This window comes from Schistocerca piceifrons, chromosome 4 (genome assembly GCF_021461385.2).
Source record: "Schistocerca piceifrons isolate TAMUIC-IGC-003096 chromosome 4, iqSchPice1.1, whole genome shotgun sequence".
In the NCBI taxonomy this organism is placed as follows: Eukaryota; Metazoa; Arthropoda; class Insecta; order Orthoptera; family Acrididae; genus Schistocerca; species Schistocerca piceifrons.
Window position 1 is genome coordinate 269,875,699 of NC_060141.1, and position 17,550 is coordinate 269,893,248.

Genomic DNA, 17,550 nt, shown 5'->3' on the forward strand with positions numbered 1-17,550 from the left:
TCTGGGTGACTTTCCCAAATTCTCCCAATTTCCTAAACCTCCCTAGTGCTTTACCTTCATCCTTCTTCCTTCCCCTTCAACTCTTCTGTGGGCAGAAAAGCCCTGGCTCCAAAAGCTTGCAAATTTAAATACTTCTATATGTGTGTTCTTCTGCTGCTGGTTGGTGAGTAGACATTTTTCTATCCAGTTACACTGTATTTTCACTTATTTGTTGGATATATTGAAATCATTCTATCTTACCCTACTGTTTTTGGTCTCTAGGGATCCCTCTATTACCATGTAGGTGTTATCTTGATATGCCAACTCATCTTATAACCACATCCCTCGCCTCTCAGATTCAGCAGACAACCACCTTATTTCTACTCTCATCAATCCACTTTTAATTTTCAGTATTCTCCCATAATATCATCACAAAGCACTTCAATTCTTTCCTTTCTCCAGTTTTTTCTTTACAGTTACATTACAAATTCTAACATTTGATTTGTTCACATGTTATCATAAAACTTGATTACATTCCATTTTGCATGTCAAGGATCATTTAAAATTGTCATCTCATTTTGCGTGACAAGGATCAGTTAAAATTGTCAATGATAAACCAGGGAGAAAGGTTTGCCCCTACACATACAGTTGCTAGAATGTGAAAAATCCCATGCTTGTTCCATTTGACTTGTGGTGGATTCAGGTAGGGCCTAAAGCTTTTGTGACCTTAGTTGCCAAAATTTCAGACTCGACAGACAAAAGGTCAGATTTCTAAGTTTCAACTTTGCAGCCAGGTTAGTATGATGTCTGCATTTACAGTAACAGCTGATGTGTTGGTAACATTTGTGAAATGTCACATGTAGAACATCATTCTTAGATTACTTTCATGGATCCTTTTGGCCTTCCATACTTGTTCTACTGACCATTCATGAGGGTTATTTGCTGGATCTGTGATCAGAATATTCTCAGAAAGCTGCCAGTTACTGAAGTAAAGTCACTGGGTCATCTTTACAGTTTTCTGGATGTTCTCATTAAATAATAATAATAATGCCAATCTTATTACTTTGGATGTGATATCCTTCAATTGGCCTGCAACCATTTTGGCACAAATAATTTACTCTTGTCTTAGTCGCCATAGTTCTTTTATTTTTACGTCTTGACACAGTTTGCTGTGCAGAATTCTCCTAACTTAAGGGATGTGTAGTATGTAGTCAACATTGAATGTGCTTGCTTGGCAGTAGCCATCAAACTGTGGCAAAATTGATGCAAAATTTTAACTGCTGCAGCACTGATAATGACATGACTTGTTGACAAAATTCCAGTGTGGGATCCATTAGGTAATCAGCCTGAGGTCTGAGAATATTTAGCAAGAAGTCTGCCGTGAGGCTTGGAAACTATTTTAAGTAACCCATTAACACATTGTGTATAATGGATGGACTTGGCTGAATTTACATTTCAACTCAAAATGAAGTGATTAATTTTTACAATTAGCTCTGCAAAAGTGTACTTTGCCACGGTGTTTCAAAATTGCAACATTGCTCTGGAGGATACACCGGGTGTAAAAAAATTAACTGTTTACAACATGCCACAGTGGTATAGGGGAAGTTAAGACGAACAATTTGCTCTAACAACAATGTATATTCCTGGATAGAAAGGGAACCACTCACCTATAGGGGTCTGATGTGTGACACATAAAAACACATAACAGAAAACAGTATTCACATTGGCTTTTGAACTCCAGCTGTTTTTGTAGTAGAAGTACTCATTTTCACACACACAATCATACAGACACCCTAACACACTCTCCTATGACTGTAATCTCGTCATAACTGTGTGTGCGTGTGTGCTAGATAAAGGTTGAGAGCCCCAAAGCTACTGTGAATACTGTTTTCTGTTGTGTGTTTCTAATTGCCACACTTCAGTCAGCTGTAATTGAGTGGTTGTCATTCCTTTATTTTGCATACAATTTTATATAGAGACCTGTGGTCTGTCCATCTAAAAAACAATCTCAAATTGACTTATAAAAGTCACTTGACATACTGCCCATTTGGCTAAAATAGTCCATGAATATTAAAAACGCCTTCTTCTTGCACTTACAAAATTTCAAATTATCATTTGTGTAAATTTTCCATTACTGTTTGGTGAATTTTAACAATATAAAAATAACAGTTAAAATGTTTTCCTTCTCTGGCCTTTTTACTTGAAGAAGACAGCTATGCTCGTATTGTGTTTAGATCGGATTCGGAAGATAATTAGTTCTGCATAATCTGTTCAAAGGCCCCCCCCCCCCCCCCTGTTGTTACCCTCACAGGGAAGGAAAGGTGGCATAAGAGGGCGAGAGGACATTGAGGACATTGAAAATCTTGTGCAATATGCATGCACCGTAGCGTATGCCACCATGCAACATTGTAAACAGTTATCGTTTACGTCCTGTAACAGGATTCCTCTTGTTATCAAAATAAATTTTGCGGTTATGAAACAGCACTCTACTTAGGGCAATAATCAATTCTGGTTCTTTGTTGTGTAATTTTTGGGCATATTTGAAAATATACCAAATTGAAATTAAGATGGATGTTGAACAAATTGCATTAGAGATGGACTTTCTGAGATATAAGACTTCAAAACCTGTCTAAATATCAAGGAAATGTTTTCTGAAGTAAAATTCCCTCAAATTATCTTAAGAACTGACCACTACTGAAAGCTAAATTTTGCAGGTACCACAAAGAAACTGATAAATAACAAACAGTCAGAAGCAGAGGTTAGTGTAATAACTTCAAGTTGAACAAATATATTTCAAGGGAGGCGCAATACATGAAAGTCACAGATCAAGTAAACAGAGTAAGCCGTGTGTACACTTTAAGAGTCAAATCGTAACTGAGTCCAAGTCTAGCGGCCGCTGGCTGGCTGGCCGCTTAGGCGGCGCTGCTGCTGCATGGCTGCCAGACAGCGCTGCATGGCTGCCAGACAGTGCTGCATGTAGAGGACATGCGTAACTGCGCAGCAGCACTTAGAAAGATCGGCGAGTCACAACACTTTTCCCCCCTTTGAATTTTTTGCACAAGTCTTGATGGAGGCGGCCTCTAGATTGCTAACGTCCATAGGTGTTATTTGACTGGCTGTAAAGTCTAGGTGGAGGCTTCCTGCATGGACGGAAGTGTCCCCGATGATAATGGGTCGAGGTGATAGGAGACGTGGGGGTCGAATCTGCTGGGGCCCCGTGCACCAATCTGCTCATTTCGGCAAGTCCGGTTGTTATAACAGGAGACATGGGCGATGTGTCCACATCCGTAGGAGAAAGAGTTGCTACGACAGATGAAGGTCATCTGGTTCTTGCATGGGCACGTCTCCTGGTGGTGTCAGTTCTTGTGTTGGCACCGATATGATGGTGAGAGGACTGCGTTGTGAGTAATGAGAGATTCCAGTATCCTGAGCGTCAGGTAGAGCCGAAGGTGGTGTAGCGGCATCCGGAACAGGCGTTGCCGGCACACGAGACCGAAGCTGGTCCAAATGACGCACTACAACACCCGTGTCTGTCTGGATTTCATACAGGCGTCAGCCACAGTGTCGTAAGATGCGGCCAGGACTCCATTTTGGCTGCCTGCCATAACCTCGTACCCAAACAAGGTCGTCGGTGGTGAACTGGCCAAGCGAAGGCACCCGCGGCCGTGAAGTGGAAGGCTGCAGAAGATGAAGGAGCGTGCAGGGCTGTCGGTCATATAAGAGCTCAGCCGGGCTGTGGTTCTCCATGGGGGTGAAATGGTAAGAAGCCAGAAATTGGAGAAGCGCATCGTCAGCAGCAGAACCAGTATCCACCTGCTTGTGAACATCTCGACCAAGTATTTGGACAGGGAGGAATAACTTCCCTGAAAGGGAAGAAGTACAATTGACAGACAACACAGAATCAGAATCAGCGTCGTGTTCATGGACATCATGTATGCGGTCGGATTTGCAAACGGATGACACATGACCCTTTTGTTTTTGCATTTGTGACACACGGCCTAACGTTGTGGATAGTCTTCTCGTGAATGTTTCGTAAAACACCACGGACATGAAGGAAGTTGCCGTGGGTTTTGCTGCAGTTTCTTAGAGGTTTGTTTACGGTTAGGCCGAGGCTGGGCTTGGGAGCGTATTGCGGCCACGTCGGCCAGCGGGGACATGCCACATGCTTCGTCAACATCGCACAGAGGTTGTATTTCCCCGACGTTGCCCCATGCCTCTATTTGCGCTCCAGCGGCGCGAGAAATTTCAAAAGACTGAGCGATGGATAGGACTTCATCTAGAGCCAGATTTGCCAACTTGAGGGCACATTGCCTAACTTCTTTGTCGGGCGCCGATCGGATAATAGCATCCCGTACCATGGAATTGGCGTAGGATTCTTTGTGAACTTCAGTAACAAATTGACATTTTCTACTGAGACCGTGAAGTTCAGCAGCCCAAGTGCGATAGGATTGATTCGGTTGTTTTTGACAACGATAAAAGGCAACACGAGAGGCTACCACATGCATTTGCTTTTAAAAATAGACGGACAGAAATGAGCACATTTCAGCAAAGGACAAAGACGCAGGATCTTTCAAAGGAGCCAATTGTGACAACAACCGATACATTTGAGGTGAAATCCGTGAAAGGAACAGAGACTTACATGTTTGTTTGTCCATGACATGAAATGCCAAGAAGTGCTGTCAAAGACATTTTTCGTAATCAGACCAGTCTTCCGCCGTCTCGTCGTAAGGAGGAAAAGTAGGTAGAGACAACGATGAGAGACGCCCCGCATTTGATGCCACGGCGAAATCACGAATCGCATTTGTGAGAAGCGTTGCTGTTCTATGAGACCTTGCAATTGTTGCTCTAAAGTAGCCATGGAAACATGTGGGTCAATGATGGAAAAGATAAATCACTACCTCGTCGCCAATTGTTATAGCTTCAAGTTGAACAAATATATTTCAAGGAAGACGCAATACATGAAAGTCACAGATCAAGTAAACAGAGTAAGACGTGTGTACACTTTAACAGCCAAATCGTAACTGAATCCAAGTCTAGCGGCCGCTGGCTGGCTGGCCGCTTAGGTGGTGTTGCTGCTGCATGGCTGGCAGGCAGCGCCGCATGTAGTGGACACACGTAACTGCGCAGTGGCACTTTGAAAGATCGGCGAGTCACAACAGTTAGCATGACATTTTTTTGTTACAGTAAAATTCTTGATGTATTTGGATGTCACTGGGGCAGTGAATACTACATAAAAGCTCTTAAAACTTGTACACATTATACTGTCCAAACTACTGAATTAAAATATCATAGATCTAGTGTGATTATTCATTAAAAGAGCCATCACCTCAAAAATAATTAAAATCTTTTCATTGCTGTCACTAAATTTCGACAACCTTGACATGAGGCGCTGCTAAAGACCCAGTATTGAATATTGAGGGCTAAGAATTCACAGCATTATCTGTAACATGTATAGGCAGCTGCAGACCAAATAGGAACAGCATCTGAGGTGATCAGGTGGGAATGGTATCCAAAATTGGACAACTTCACATGGAATGACTCTATAGATTATGTACAGTTAGTTGCTGCTAATTATTGTGTCAGCATTAAATTATTTTACTTGTTGTAAAGCCTTTGCTGCGTGCTCAGCTGACAAAACACTGAAAGATAACTTGTTTGTCCCCCCAATTAGTGCCCTTTTTTTTTGTAGGTGGCATAATTGGATTGTTTCACACTTTTTAGTATTGTGAACAGTTGGTTTTGATTAACTTACAGGTGTAGAAGCAACAGATAGTGAAGGAAGTGACATTGAAGATGAGGAAGATAGGGCGGTTTTTCAACGGCACTGGTTTTCAGTGAGTGTTGAGCAAGCAGCAACTGGACTAGGGGGACGTGATGGCCGTCTTGCTCAAGTGCGTGCTGAAACGAGACGTCGATTACGACAGATAGTCCGTGGCTTACCAGATACAGCTATGCGAGTAAGCATGGGTTTGGATATGAACGGCAGCTGGGCATTAGCAGAGGCTGTATTAAATGCAGCCAAGAAGTTTCCTACAAAAACTGCACAGATACTTACAGGGAAAGATGGTCATCGTCATAACAGGTAAAGGGAGCACAATTTGTTTGTGTATTTTCATCTATCAAATCTTGTATGGACTGTAAATGTAGTTGCTATTTTGATAAATTTTGAAAATATTTATGCATATAACTGCTAAAGTGTGTGCCACTTTTCAGCATTGTGTGACAGTACTTAGTTTAATACAGTGTGTTTGTTCATTGTGAAAAGTATTACCTAAGTTTCAACATGCTGTTCACCAAATTGATTGTGGAAAATGTTACAGTTTACATTAAAAGTGTGGGATGGTGAATTAAATCAGTACTTTATCCAGTTCTCTGTCCGGTCAGCATTTCCAGAATGTAGCAACTCTTGTGGCCTTGTTATTTGCCTTGATTAAGTCCTATGTTGCGCAAGAGAGTTTCAGTAGAGCGTATATGAGCATGGACCGAACAAGGTAGTGCAGTGGCTAGCACACTGGACTCGCATTCGGGAGGATGACGGTTCAATCCCATGTCTGGCCATCCTGATTTAGCTTTTCCGTGATTTCCCTAAATTGCTCCAGGCAAATGCCAAGATGGTTCCTTTGAAAGGGCACAGCTGACTTCCTTCCCCATCCTTTCCTGATCTGATGAGATCGATGACCTCGCTGTCTGGTCTCCTCCCCCAAAACAACCCAACCCATATGAGCATGTGGCCTGGATCTTGTGTTCTTCTGCACTCGCAGTGTGTCTCCATCAGCTTGGAGAATGTGAGAATGTCTGCATGTGGGTTTTGCAGTGGGTGACATCCACCCCAGGACAATTGGATGATCTAATTAGTCCCTGTTTAAAGTTTTTAGATATCTTGAGCAAGTAGTCAATTTGTGCATTGAAATCTAAATTTTGTTGTGATGTTTTTTAAATTTATGCAATTACAGTGCACCACTAGGTGATTTGGTAACTAACTCCACGAGATTTGACTATTTTAAAGATTAACATCAATTTAATAAAGTATTTAAATCATTGGGGTCAAAATAATAAATAACAATATTGAGTGACCCTCAATTCCCCTGTCAAAGTGCAGCAGTCACATTAGTGGCTAATGTCTATGCCTGAATTGGACACGAAGTCTGTGGATGAAATATTGTTGGAAGATCACTTGTGTGGAATGGCTGTGATTTGAAATAGGTCCTAAGATGAACATTATCAAAAGTAAAACTAATTAATGGAATATAGTCAGAGTAAAAAAGAGGTGATGCAGAGGGAATTAGATTAGGGAATTAGGCTCTTAAAGGAGGACATAAGTTTTTCTATTTGAAAAACAAAATAACTTGACATTGTCAGAAGTAAAGAGGATATGAACTGCAGACTTGAAATAATGAGGAAAGCTATTCTAAAAAAGAGAAATATGTTAACATCAAATATAAATAATGTTAGCAAGTATTTTCTGAAAGCATTGGTCCAGAGTGTAGCTTTACGTGAAGTGAAAAGTGGATGATTAACGGTACAAAAAAGAAGGGAGTAGACATTTTGCAATATGGTGCTACAGAAGAATGCTGAAGATGGATAGATCATGTAACCAATGAATAGGTACTGAATTGTATCCAGGAAAGGGGGAAGGGGATTTGTGGTACGGCTTGACTAAAAGAAGAAACCGGTTGATGGGGCATATCCTGAGGCATCAATGAATAGTTAATTTGCTAATGGAAGGAAGTGCATGGAATAAAAAATTGTGGAGGGAGAACAAGGATTGGCTACAGTAAGTAGGTCCAAGTTAAACAGAGATGCAGTGACTTGCAAAGAATGACTAACATCGAGAGCTGGATCAAAGAAATCTTCCAACTGAAGACCACCACCGCCACAACAACAACAACAACAACAACAACAACAAGAATGCACTAAATAACTCTTAGTTTGTGTAGTTTGTATCTTTATGGTCCATGGTGTGTTGTGGACTTTTATGTCAGAAAAGAATGTGTGTCCAATGGGAGCTCAGTTTTTTAGTAAAGTTGCATGCACTTCCATGAATGATCTTAATTTGCAGGTAACATATGCAATTCAAGAGGTCTTCTTATTTGAGATTTTCCCAATATCGATATTTTATTTAGTTGTGAAATATGATTAGCCTTAACAGCAACAGCATTATTTTAAACCTCAAAAGCTCCATTTGTTGCTCTTTGGCAATGTGATCAGGTGCCACCCTAAACTCATATTTGTCTCAGCCATGTGCGCAAGTAGGATTTGTTTTTTTCTGCTTCTCCCCCCCCCCCCCTCCCCTCCCCCTCAAGTAGTAAAGAGTGTGTTCAGCCTTGCACAAATATCTCACAGAGAAGTCCAGAAGTATAATTATACCACTTCACCTTCAATAGACTGTTGTCAACAATCATTATTGAGTTCTGGGATTTTTTCTGGTCAAAACATTTGTATTGACAGAGGCTACACTTTTTTTTCTTTCTTCCTTTCTTTTTTTTTTTGTAAAAAAAATGATAAACAGGTGCTGTGTTGAAACAAACAATGAGAAAGAAAATGCTGTGCTCTGAAAAAATTGTGATTTTGTTTTCTTTCTCATAGTAAGTTTGAACTACAGTAGCAGGGCATTTAATTTAACTACAGTAGCAGAGCATTTAAACTGTTAGACACATGCTTTCTCCCATTTGTACTGTGTCTATATGTACATAATTTTAAACAACAATTTAGACACAACAATGTGCTGTTTTGTTTTCTTCTTCACAGACAGTTTTAACAGAAAATCTGTATGTTAAGAAAAACATAAAATTTGTATATTAAGAAAGCTGTATTTATGGCTTATTGGCTTATGATTAGAAGACTGCTGTGCAATTTGAATCGTTTGAAACTTTGTGATGCTACCCGTAGGCAGATTAAAATTGCTAAATAATGTCACTGAAGCTACAATTCTCACAGACCTATCAACTGGAGAGACCTTTCTCTTATCCTGTACACCCCTGTACACCAGGGATCCCAACCAACATACCCATTCAGTTTAAGCAAATCAAGGTTTTGTTTGCAGTAACAATGAAGAAGACTCAAAGTGGACATTGTTACATTGGAACTGATTTATGATAAGAGTGTTTATTACATGGTCAGTTGTACATTTCTTTCTTGTTAACTGGTAGTTCAGAAAATCAGTTCATATTTTTATCATACAGTATCCAGAATATAAAAAAGTAGCATAATCTGAAGTTTTGTAATTGTGTTGCATACAATATTAAAAAGAAAATAACCGTAGAAGCAATAAAAACCAAAAATGAAAAGAAATAAGCCATTTTCATTCACATTCTCAGTGATTGATTATAATTTCAAGTTCCATGCCTACAGCGTGGGTGAAGTTGCAACAAGGAGCTGAAGTTTGCATTCTGATTCAAATCCCAGTGGTACCTCTGGTTAGGATCTACAGTATTAGGTTGGTGCATAAGTTCGTAACATTTTTGTTTTGCCTGTTCCCCCTGCTGGTTGTTGGTGATTCATTTATTTATTGTCATTTTTTATTTGTAGTTCACTGCTGCTTTTTGAGTTCACATATTGTCATTTTGCATTTGGTGATAATGAGAGGAACTGTGGACACCAGAAAATGGAGTTCCAAATGGAGAAATTGGAATATTTCCAACGTATTCTTCTTTTGAGTTCAGTAGTGGGGTGTGACAGCTGATGCAGCCAGAAACATTTGCTCCATGTATGAGGATAATTCATTTGGACAGGGACTAACAAGAAAATAGTTTTCTCATTTTAAGGAGGATTGTTTTAATAGTAGAGACTCTCCATGTTCAGGAAGACAAGGCTTTGATGAAGATCATTTAAATGCAATAATCCACGATGATCCCCATCAGTGTACTCAAAAACTGGCAGTGTGATGAACTCTGTTCATTCAATATTGTGTGACATTTATATGCAATGGGGAATATTCAAAAATTGGATGTATAGATACCGCTTGATCTAAGCAAAAGTCACAAACATCAGCAGGTGGCCATATGTGCATCTCTGCATGCTCGTCATCAATTGGCTAATAAACAACACCGACCATTCCTATCCTGTATTGGTACTGGTAATGAGAAGTAGTGTTTTATGCTAATATGGGTAAAAAAAAGAAAGAAAGAAAAAAGGAATGGTTGAGCCCAAAGAAAGCAACTCCCCACCCAAAGACCTCTGTGCATCCACAAAAAATAATGTTATGTATCTGGTGGAACAGCAACGTACTATGAATCACTTCCCTAAAGTGTAACCCTTACTGCTGACATTTATTGTCAACTGAGATGTCTTACAGTTTCAATCCAAGGACAACAACCAGGAAGACTGCATGAAGTGATGCTACTCCACAACAACGCCTGCCCACATTCTGCAAGACTGATAAAAAACACTATACAGGAGTTGGATTGGGAAATCATTCCACACCCATGTTATTAACCTGACCTTGCACTCTCAGGTCTTCACTTGTTCTGTTCTCTACCAAATAACCTTCATGGAACTTCTTTTCTGGATGAAAATGTTCTCTGGACATGGATTGACCAGTTTTTTACTACAAAACCACGTGATTTCTACAGTTGCAGAATTGAAAAGTTACCTAGCATTTGTAGACTGTTGTAAATAATTAGGGATAATATATTATTGATGACTGAAGTCTCAGTTATGTGTATCTGTTTTGTTTATTAAACTTATGGAAAACTGCTATGAACTTATGCATCAACCTAAAATATCCAGTTCCCATATATAATTAGCAATTGTGAAGCACTCCTGTGTTTCCTGATGTCTTTATATTTGCTTGTAAAGAAGCAAAAACCAATAAAAACAGACAGAAACCCATTTTGTCAAAATTTTTGCTATTTTCACTCAAAATATGTTTCCTATATTTCATTTTCCTTGGTAACTGCATAGTTTGCCTGTATGTTAAAGGTGGCACTGGGTTAAATGATAGCATTATTATGAGAAAGAACCCTGCTGATGACTGACAGTATCCTCACTCCTAATCACTCTGCCTCTCACACGAACATGCTATGTATACATGGCATTTTTCTTACAGTACATCATCATGTATGTGGAATTGGACAGGGACTGACGTGTAATTGATTATAATACCTTGGTATAGATTCCGGTGGCCAAGATAATACTGTCATGTCATAACCACACTCGCATCCAATTCCAGAAGTAGGGCTGGCAATGAAATACAGCACTCAGCTCTGTAAGCCCATATATTACAAATACCAATGTACAGCCAGAACAGATGTGAACTCTTCACTGGGGAATGGAGTTATTAATAAAAATATTGAATATTCCAGAATGCTGGTGTCTATACTAACTTTGGATATTCCAGAATATACAAACATAAGATGCTTCAAGAACGTAACATAAAAGATAAATACCAAAGAAAATAATTGCTGATTGCTGGGTTTGAAGTGGCAACATGTAGCACGCCAGCCAGTGATGTTAACCACTATGCCACACTGCGTGTACCATAGCTCACTGCATTGTTCCCCTCCTAGAGAAGCAGTTCCCTGCTGTTTCAGAAGTTGTTATTGGATCCAGCTGCAGCATCGTGGATCTAGATGTTGCCACAGGTCCTCTGTGTGGTGGCTCCTTGCATTCTGGTCGTGTTGTTACATCCTCTTCACTATGAGGAGCATTGAAGGTAGGATGTCCCTGTCTAAGCTTCACAATTTTCCAGTGGGTCTTCAGCTTCCTCTAACTTCCCATTGTTGATCTGTGCCTCAGAACTGTAGTAGAGCTCCGTACAGAGAACAGTGACGATGTCTCCATGCCTTTGTCTTCTTGATGGAGAATAATAATAGTTGACTTAATATGTGACATCCAACAAATAATGGAACTAAGTGGCCTGAAGTAGCACTGTAGTAACTTTTCTGATAGTTCCACTTTCTGCACAGACATAAAAACCCAGACCAGTCCTTCAGGCTGTATGTCACTGTCTGGTGCTTGCTCTCGGTATTTCTCCTGGGCATCCATGGTCCATATGCGAGACAGCTGCCTTGCTTCTGCAGTCCTGATGATATGGTTTTCATGTAGTGATCAGAGTAGTGCCCGGTTGAAATGGGAAATGTGTATCCATTGTTGATATTGGCTTTGCTTAAATGCAGCAGAGAGATTGGGATACAATAGTGCACGCCATGTCATCCACATATGACACAGCGAAGCAATACAGTACAGGCTTCACATCATTCCCATAATTTATTTGAACGTATTATATGCCAGAAGAAACTCAAGTTTCACATTGTTTACTTCTGCGTTGAGGAAATGTATCATTGCTTGTGGGGGTTGGAAAAACTGCACCATAGTATAGTAAGATTGCAATATGCTTTTTTTTTTTTTTTTTTTTTTTTGAAAGAATCCATTATATTTGCTGACAGTTGCATTTTGTTTACAAGGGATCATTGTGGCTTCATTTAATGATAACTTCAAAACTACCAGCATTTTCTTGGAATTCGTTGGAAAAGGCTTCCTGGTCACAGTCTGACTGGGAACTTCATTCTGTAACTGACCAACAATCTGTGAAGTTTGTTTTTTTCCTTGACTTGGTGTTTAATATTATAATTTGACTCTTGACGTTCAGTGATCAGTGTCGCAGAGAAAGCATTCAATGGCACACCTTTGCCCATGCTTGGAAAAGCTCAGATCTTGTGATCTTGGTCAGACTACCAAGACCATGGATGACATGTATTGAGCATATGTGTCATACATGCTTACAACAGCTGAGCAAATCTGCTATTGGAGAATGTTGCCATGGCACCAGTCATCCTACTGAATATAACAACACTGAGACTCTGGCATGAGCTTCCAGGTGTTGGATAGCTTTATTAAGGAAGCAGTTGAAGTTTAACTAGCAACTGATGTTATTAATAGAGATGGAAATTTTTGTTTAAATTCTGTGTGTAGTCCTTCTCTCTCCCTTGTCAAAAAACAGAGGGATGAACTTAATGCTACCTCACCCATTACTTTCAGTCATCTTTGTTTTAGTGATGCACTACTCTCTCTCTCTCTGTCTGTCTGTCTGTCTGTCTGTCTGTGTGTGTGTGTGTGGAAGGGGGGGGGGGGGTTTGCAGTCAGAGAGTAGTTCATCTCGCACTTGAGTTATCTGGATTCTTAGACCTATCACATTTTCAGCACCTTCCTGAAGTTGTATTAGATGTGCCCCTATCCCATAATTGTTAGCATGACAGTTACAATACAATCCATGAGACACAAACAAATGCATCAAATAAAGAACAAGCATTGCTCCCCGGTGACAAGCAGTGAAATTACAGAATGCCAAAGTACTGCTCTCACAAACTGTGAACATTAAAATGACAGCTACCAGTAAATAAGTTGGAAATAAAGAATGTATACAGTAAATCAGCTACCCCTGTTGTATTAAATTATGGGTCAAGGCATCAGTGTACATGAGTGAAGATATGAGAGAGGAAGAGGAAGAGAAATGTGTGAAAGTGCTGGAGTATAATTTTTGAAGAGATAAGGAAAAATTACAATGTAATGTGAGTGAAAAATAAGAGAGAACTTTTATGGGAAGAAGTGGTGTGTCTTTGCTTCACTGTGAGAGAAATATATGTGGCATTCCTGTCAATTTTTCAAAGAAGAATGAAAAATATGATGAAGGAAATGCTTCAGCTTTTTCTTAAATGGAACAGTGTTTCAAGTTGTGCATAGAATGCAATGTGACTTTTTCTAAAGGCATTAATATTGAAAGAGTATGAAATTATTTTTTTGTTCTGCATGACTACAGTTAGAATACCGGATAAATGAAATCTTCTCTTGTGACAATGATGAGATTATAGGTAATTGATCTGTGTGACATGTGATAAAGAAGAAGAGAGGGCAGATGTTTGTGACATTCATGGCTAATTATCTTCTGATGAGATACTAAAGTTACAAGACTTACATTTAGTTTTAGACCCCGATTTTGCGTATGTCTAATTACTAGAGAAAGATACATCATTCATGGTGAAAATTATATCTTTTACAATATCTGAAAAATGTTGTTTTCATTTGTACAAAGGAAAATTCAGTAGAGAAACTCAGATGTTATGAGACAAAGTTGCTGGTCTCTACATCCTTCCAGGAGACAAAATAAGTAGTGCTGCTGATAAACACACATAAAAGTGACGCTCTTCTGTAGATTTCGAAACTAAAAGTTCCTTCCTGGGAGGGGAAGAGGGGGTTGGGGGTAACATCGGGACATCTTAAAAAGAAAGGTTAGGTTACTCAGACCCCAGGATATGAGGGACTGTTCTCTTGTGAGAATGAGACAAAGTCTTCCCTCAACCTCACTACATGTGAGTCCCTCTCATTATTGTAAGAAATATTGCTTTGCCATGTGTTGTAATTTCAGATTTCTTTGTAGTAATCAAATGTTTGTTTTGACACTTGTGGACTGCATTCCCCTTGTTCATCATTTAATAGAACTCACGAAGTCTGCAGTGGTTGGATTGACTTTCTGAAACGTCCTATATGCTTGTGTAGATATTCCAACGTTTTTCGGATGACATGAGACAATGTAATACTGGGGTGCAAAACTCGCACGTCTCTCGCAGTTGACTTCTGTATTGTGTGCAGCTGATTCTCTTCTCTGGGTAATCATCTACTTCTTCTTCTTCGAAGTCTATAACGGATTACAGGAATTTATTAAGCTACTTCTCTATTCTTGAAGTAATTTGCATTGGAACACTTTCAGTTTATTCGTGGTATGTTTTCATCTCTCAACACAAAGCAACATTTACTCTTTATCACATAAGCAAGTAAACTCTGGCAAGCCAACTGGTGTCTTTAAATGTCAGATTCGATAAAACACACGTACAATATCATAGTAACAATCCAATAATTTATGGACATCACATGCGTCCTGCCTCATGCAGAGCTAAGACATGAGAAAGATAAAAGTCTCTAGTCTCAAGCGCGTCCAGTACATGAATGTGCATAGAAATCTATATTTAATTGTTCATTAGTCTTTTATACAATCACCACAGACACTAACACATCAAAGAATACTACATAATTATTCCCTGAGTTTTCATCAAGTCTTCTGTGGCACTGGCGGCAAACACCTGTTGTCATCAGTGACTCGCCCTTCTTACAGTATTCTAATAAAAAACTTCCAAACTGCACATAGAAACAGGTGGATTGGTAGAAATGTTCTCTCTCTCCTGCACTTGTACCTAAAATATTGGGTGTTTGAGACGGTGGAAGGCAGAGTGTTAGAATTTACACCAAAATTCTTGAGGCACCACACATTCCTCCCCTTAGCTTGAACACGTGATATTTTATACATATTCATTATGTACAATAATATCACAAAAGATAAAGAATTATCTTTTAACTGTACATCTCTTTCTACTAATAACTTTGCATATTTTACCACTATTATAAAATGTGAACCTTTCAATCCATGTTGGAGTTAGCTCATTTGAATCTCCAAAAATTTGTGAGTGCCAAATTTTGTTTTCTATTCCTCTTCCAATCGTAAATTCCAGGTGTACATAACTCATGAATACTCTACTACTTTGTTCCTAACTCCGCCCAGATCCCATGGATCTGACATTAACCTCACTCAATCATTTATGGACCAATACTTCTTGTTAAATTTTGTGTGGAAGCCTCCCCACAACAAAACAATTACCACTTTACTAGGAAATGCAACATTAGGTAAAGTTATTCTTTTTTCTACTTTGTTATGGACAAGTTTGAATTGCTCGCACAAGTCGTCTATAAACTTGTTAGTATCCTTAGATTTGGAAGAAGCAACAGTCACAACATTTCCGGAGGTTATACTCTTGGAAATTTCTCGATCTATAATTAGCTCAGAAGGTTCCACCAGACTACTTACATTTATAATGTCAAAGTTGACTATTTTTTCTTTGAAATTTTGTTCTACATTATTTACTCGCGAACTGACATCTTGTGTAGTAACAGCTCTTATACTAACACCTGGAATTTTTGATTGCATAATTGATATTAATTCCATAGATCGATCTGTGCTCTCTATCAAGATATTAGTTTCCTGTCTTATGGAATTAAATTTAACATTACATACATTTTCACAAAATTTTAATTTTTGACTAAATTCAGGTTCTACATTATTACATTTATCTTCAATATCAAATTCTAGGTTTTTAGCTAAATTCTGAAATCGCTCATCCTGCTTTTGTTTAAGGTCAGTAAATAGTTGATTAATGTGAGTTCACTCTTTAAATCTAACTTCACATTTTCTACCTTATTATTTAAAGAGTCAAATTCAGTCTTTAATAAAACTATATTTACTGCTTGACTGGTCAAGGTTTCACTTTGAGCATCTAATTTTTCACTTATAGTGGCTGAATCAGCCTTCTAGTCATCAAACTTAGCACTTTGGTCATCTAATCTAGCATTTAACTTTTACTGAGTCTAACTTTAGACTTAATCCTTTGATTAAATTTGCCACTTCACTCCAGTCTGGCGTGTCCCTATTTGCTGTCATGGCTGTGGCTGGTCCTGAAGTTTGTTGCTGTTCTTGATCCATAATTTTATTGATCTTAGACTTAGCAATCATCTAAAAGCAAATCACCACTGAGTACAATAACTATAACAACAGTTATCATTCAGCTGTCCCCTCAGCTTTTACCAAATAATTATTGGTTTTCACTCACCCAGCGTAGAGTTCTAGCTGCATTGGTGAGCGAATGTGTAATCAGCGCCAGCAGATAGCACTGGCAGCGGCGACGTCGAATTTTGGTTTCAGCAACGTCGTCAGTGAGCGGACGCGGAGTCAGCACCAGTGAGCAGCAGCTGGTGCAGTCAGCGTCAGTGGCTGGTAACTGCATCGGTGCGGTGTACATGTGTGAAGGAAGACTGCTTACTCTCCACACCCAATCTTCTTAGTCGAAAAGTTGAGGTCTTCTCTCCAGTTTTCTCCGCTGTTACTTTCTCACATCTTTTACTTCGTTGCACTCGCAACTTTCTTTCTTGATTTATTGGACTCAATATGATTACTGGAAACAGTTCTCATATTTTGTTAGGCCTGGTTGCTATGGTAATGCCTAATATCTTATTTCCGTTTCTGCCTTTAAATTCTCGTTTTCTTTGGGTCCTGTCACTTAGGTTGCCACACTCTAATGTTTTTCGGCGACAAAACTGGCTGTTAAATTCGGATGATAAACGGGTATTCATTTGACAAATATGTTATACTGAAAGTGACGTGATTACATTTTTGCGCAGTTTGGATGCATAGATTCTGAGAAATCAGTACCCAGAACAACCACCTCTGGCCATAATAACGGCCTTGATACGCCTGGACATTGAGTCAGAGCTTGGATGGCGTGTACAGGTACAGCTGCCCATGCAGCTTCAACACGATACCACAGTTCATCAAGAGTAGTGACTGGCGTATTGTGACGAGCCAGTTGCTCAGCCACCATTGACCAGACGTTTTCAGGTGGTGAGAGATCTGGAGAATGTGCTGGCCAGGGCAGCAGTCGAACATTTTCTGTATCCAGAAAGGCCCGTACTGGCCCCGCAACATGTGGTCGTGCATTAGCTTGCTGAAATGTAGGGTTTCATAGGGATCGA

The 17,550-nt window shown here is 39.4% G+C and overlaps 1 protein-coding gene across 2 annotated transcripts in view; it reads left to right on the plus strand.

Moving 5' to 3' along the window:
* The window catches only part of LOC124795188 (INO80 complex subunit D), a 156,604-nt gene that overhangs the window by 72,454 nt on the left and 66,600 nt on the right, over positions 1-17,550 (plus strand). For both annotated transcript variants that reach the window (XM_047259090.1, XM_047259091.1), the window contains one exon: positions 5,734-6,061. In XM_047259090.1, coding sequence (XP_047115046.1) covers positions 5,734-6,061 — 328 coding nt within the window. The remainder of the gene's footprint in view (positions 1-5,733; positions 6,062-17,550) is intronic.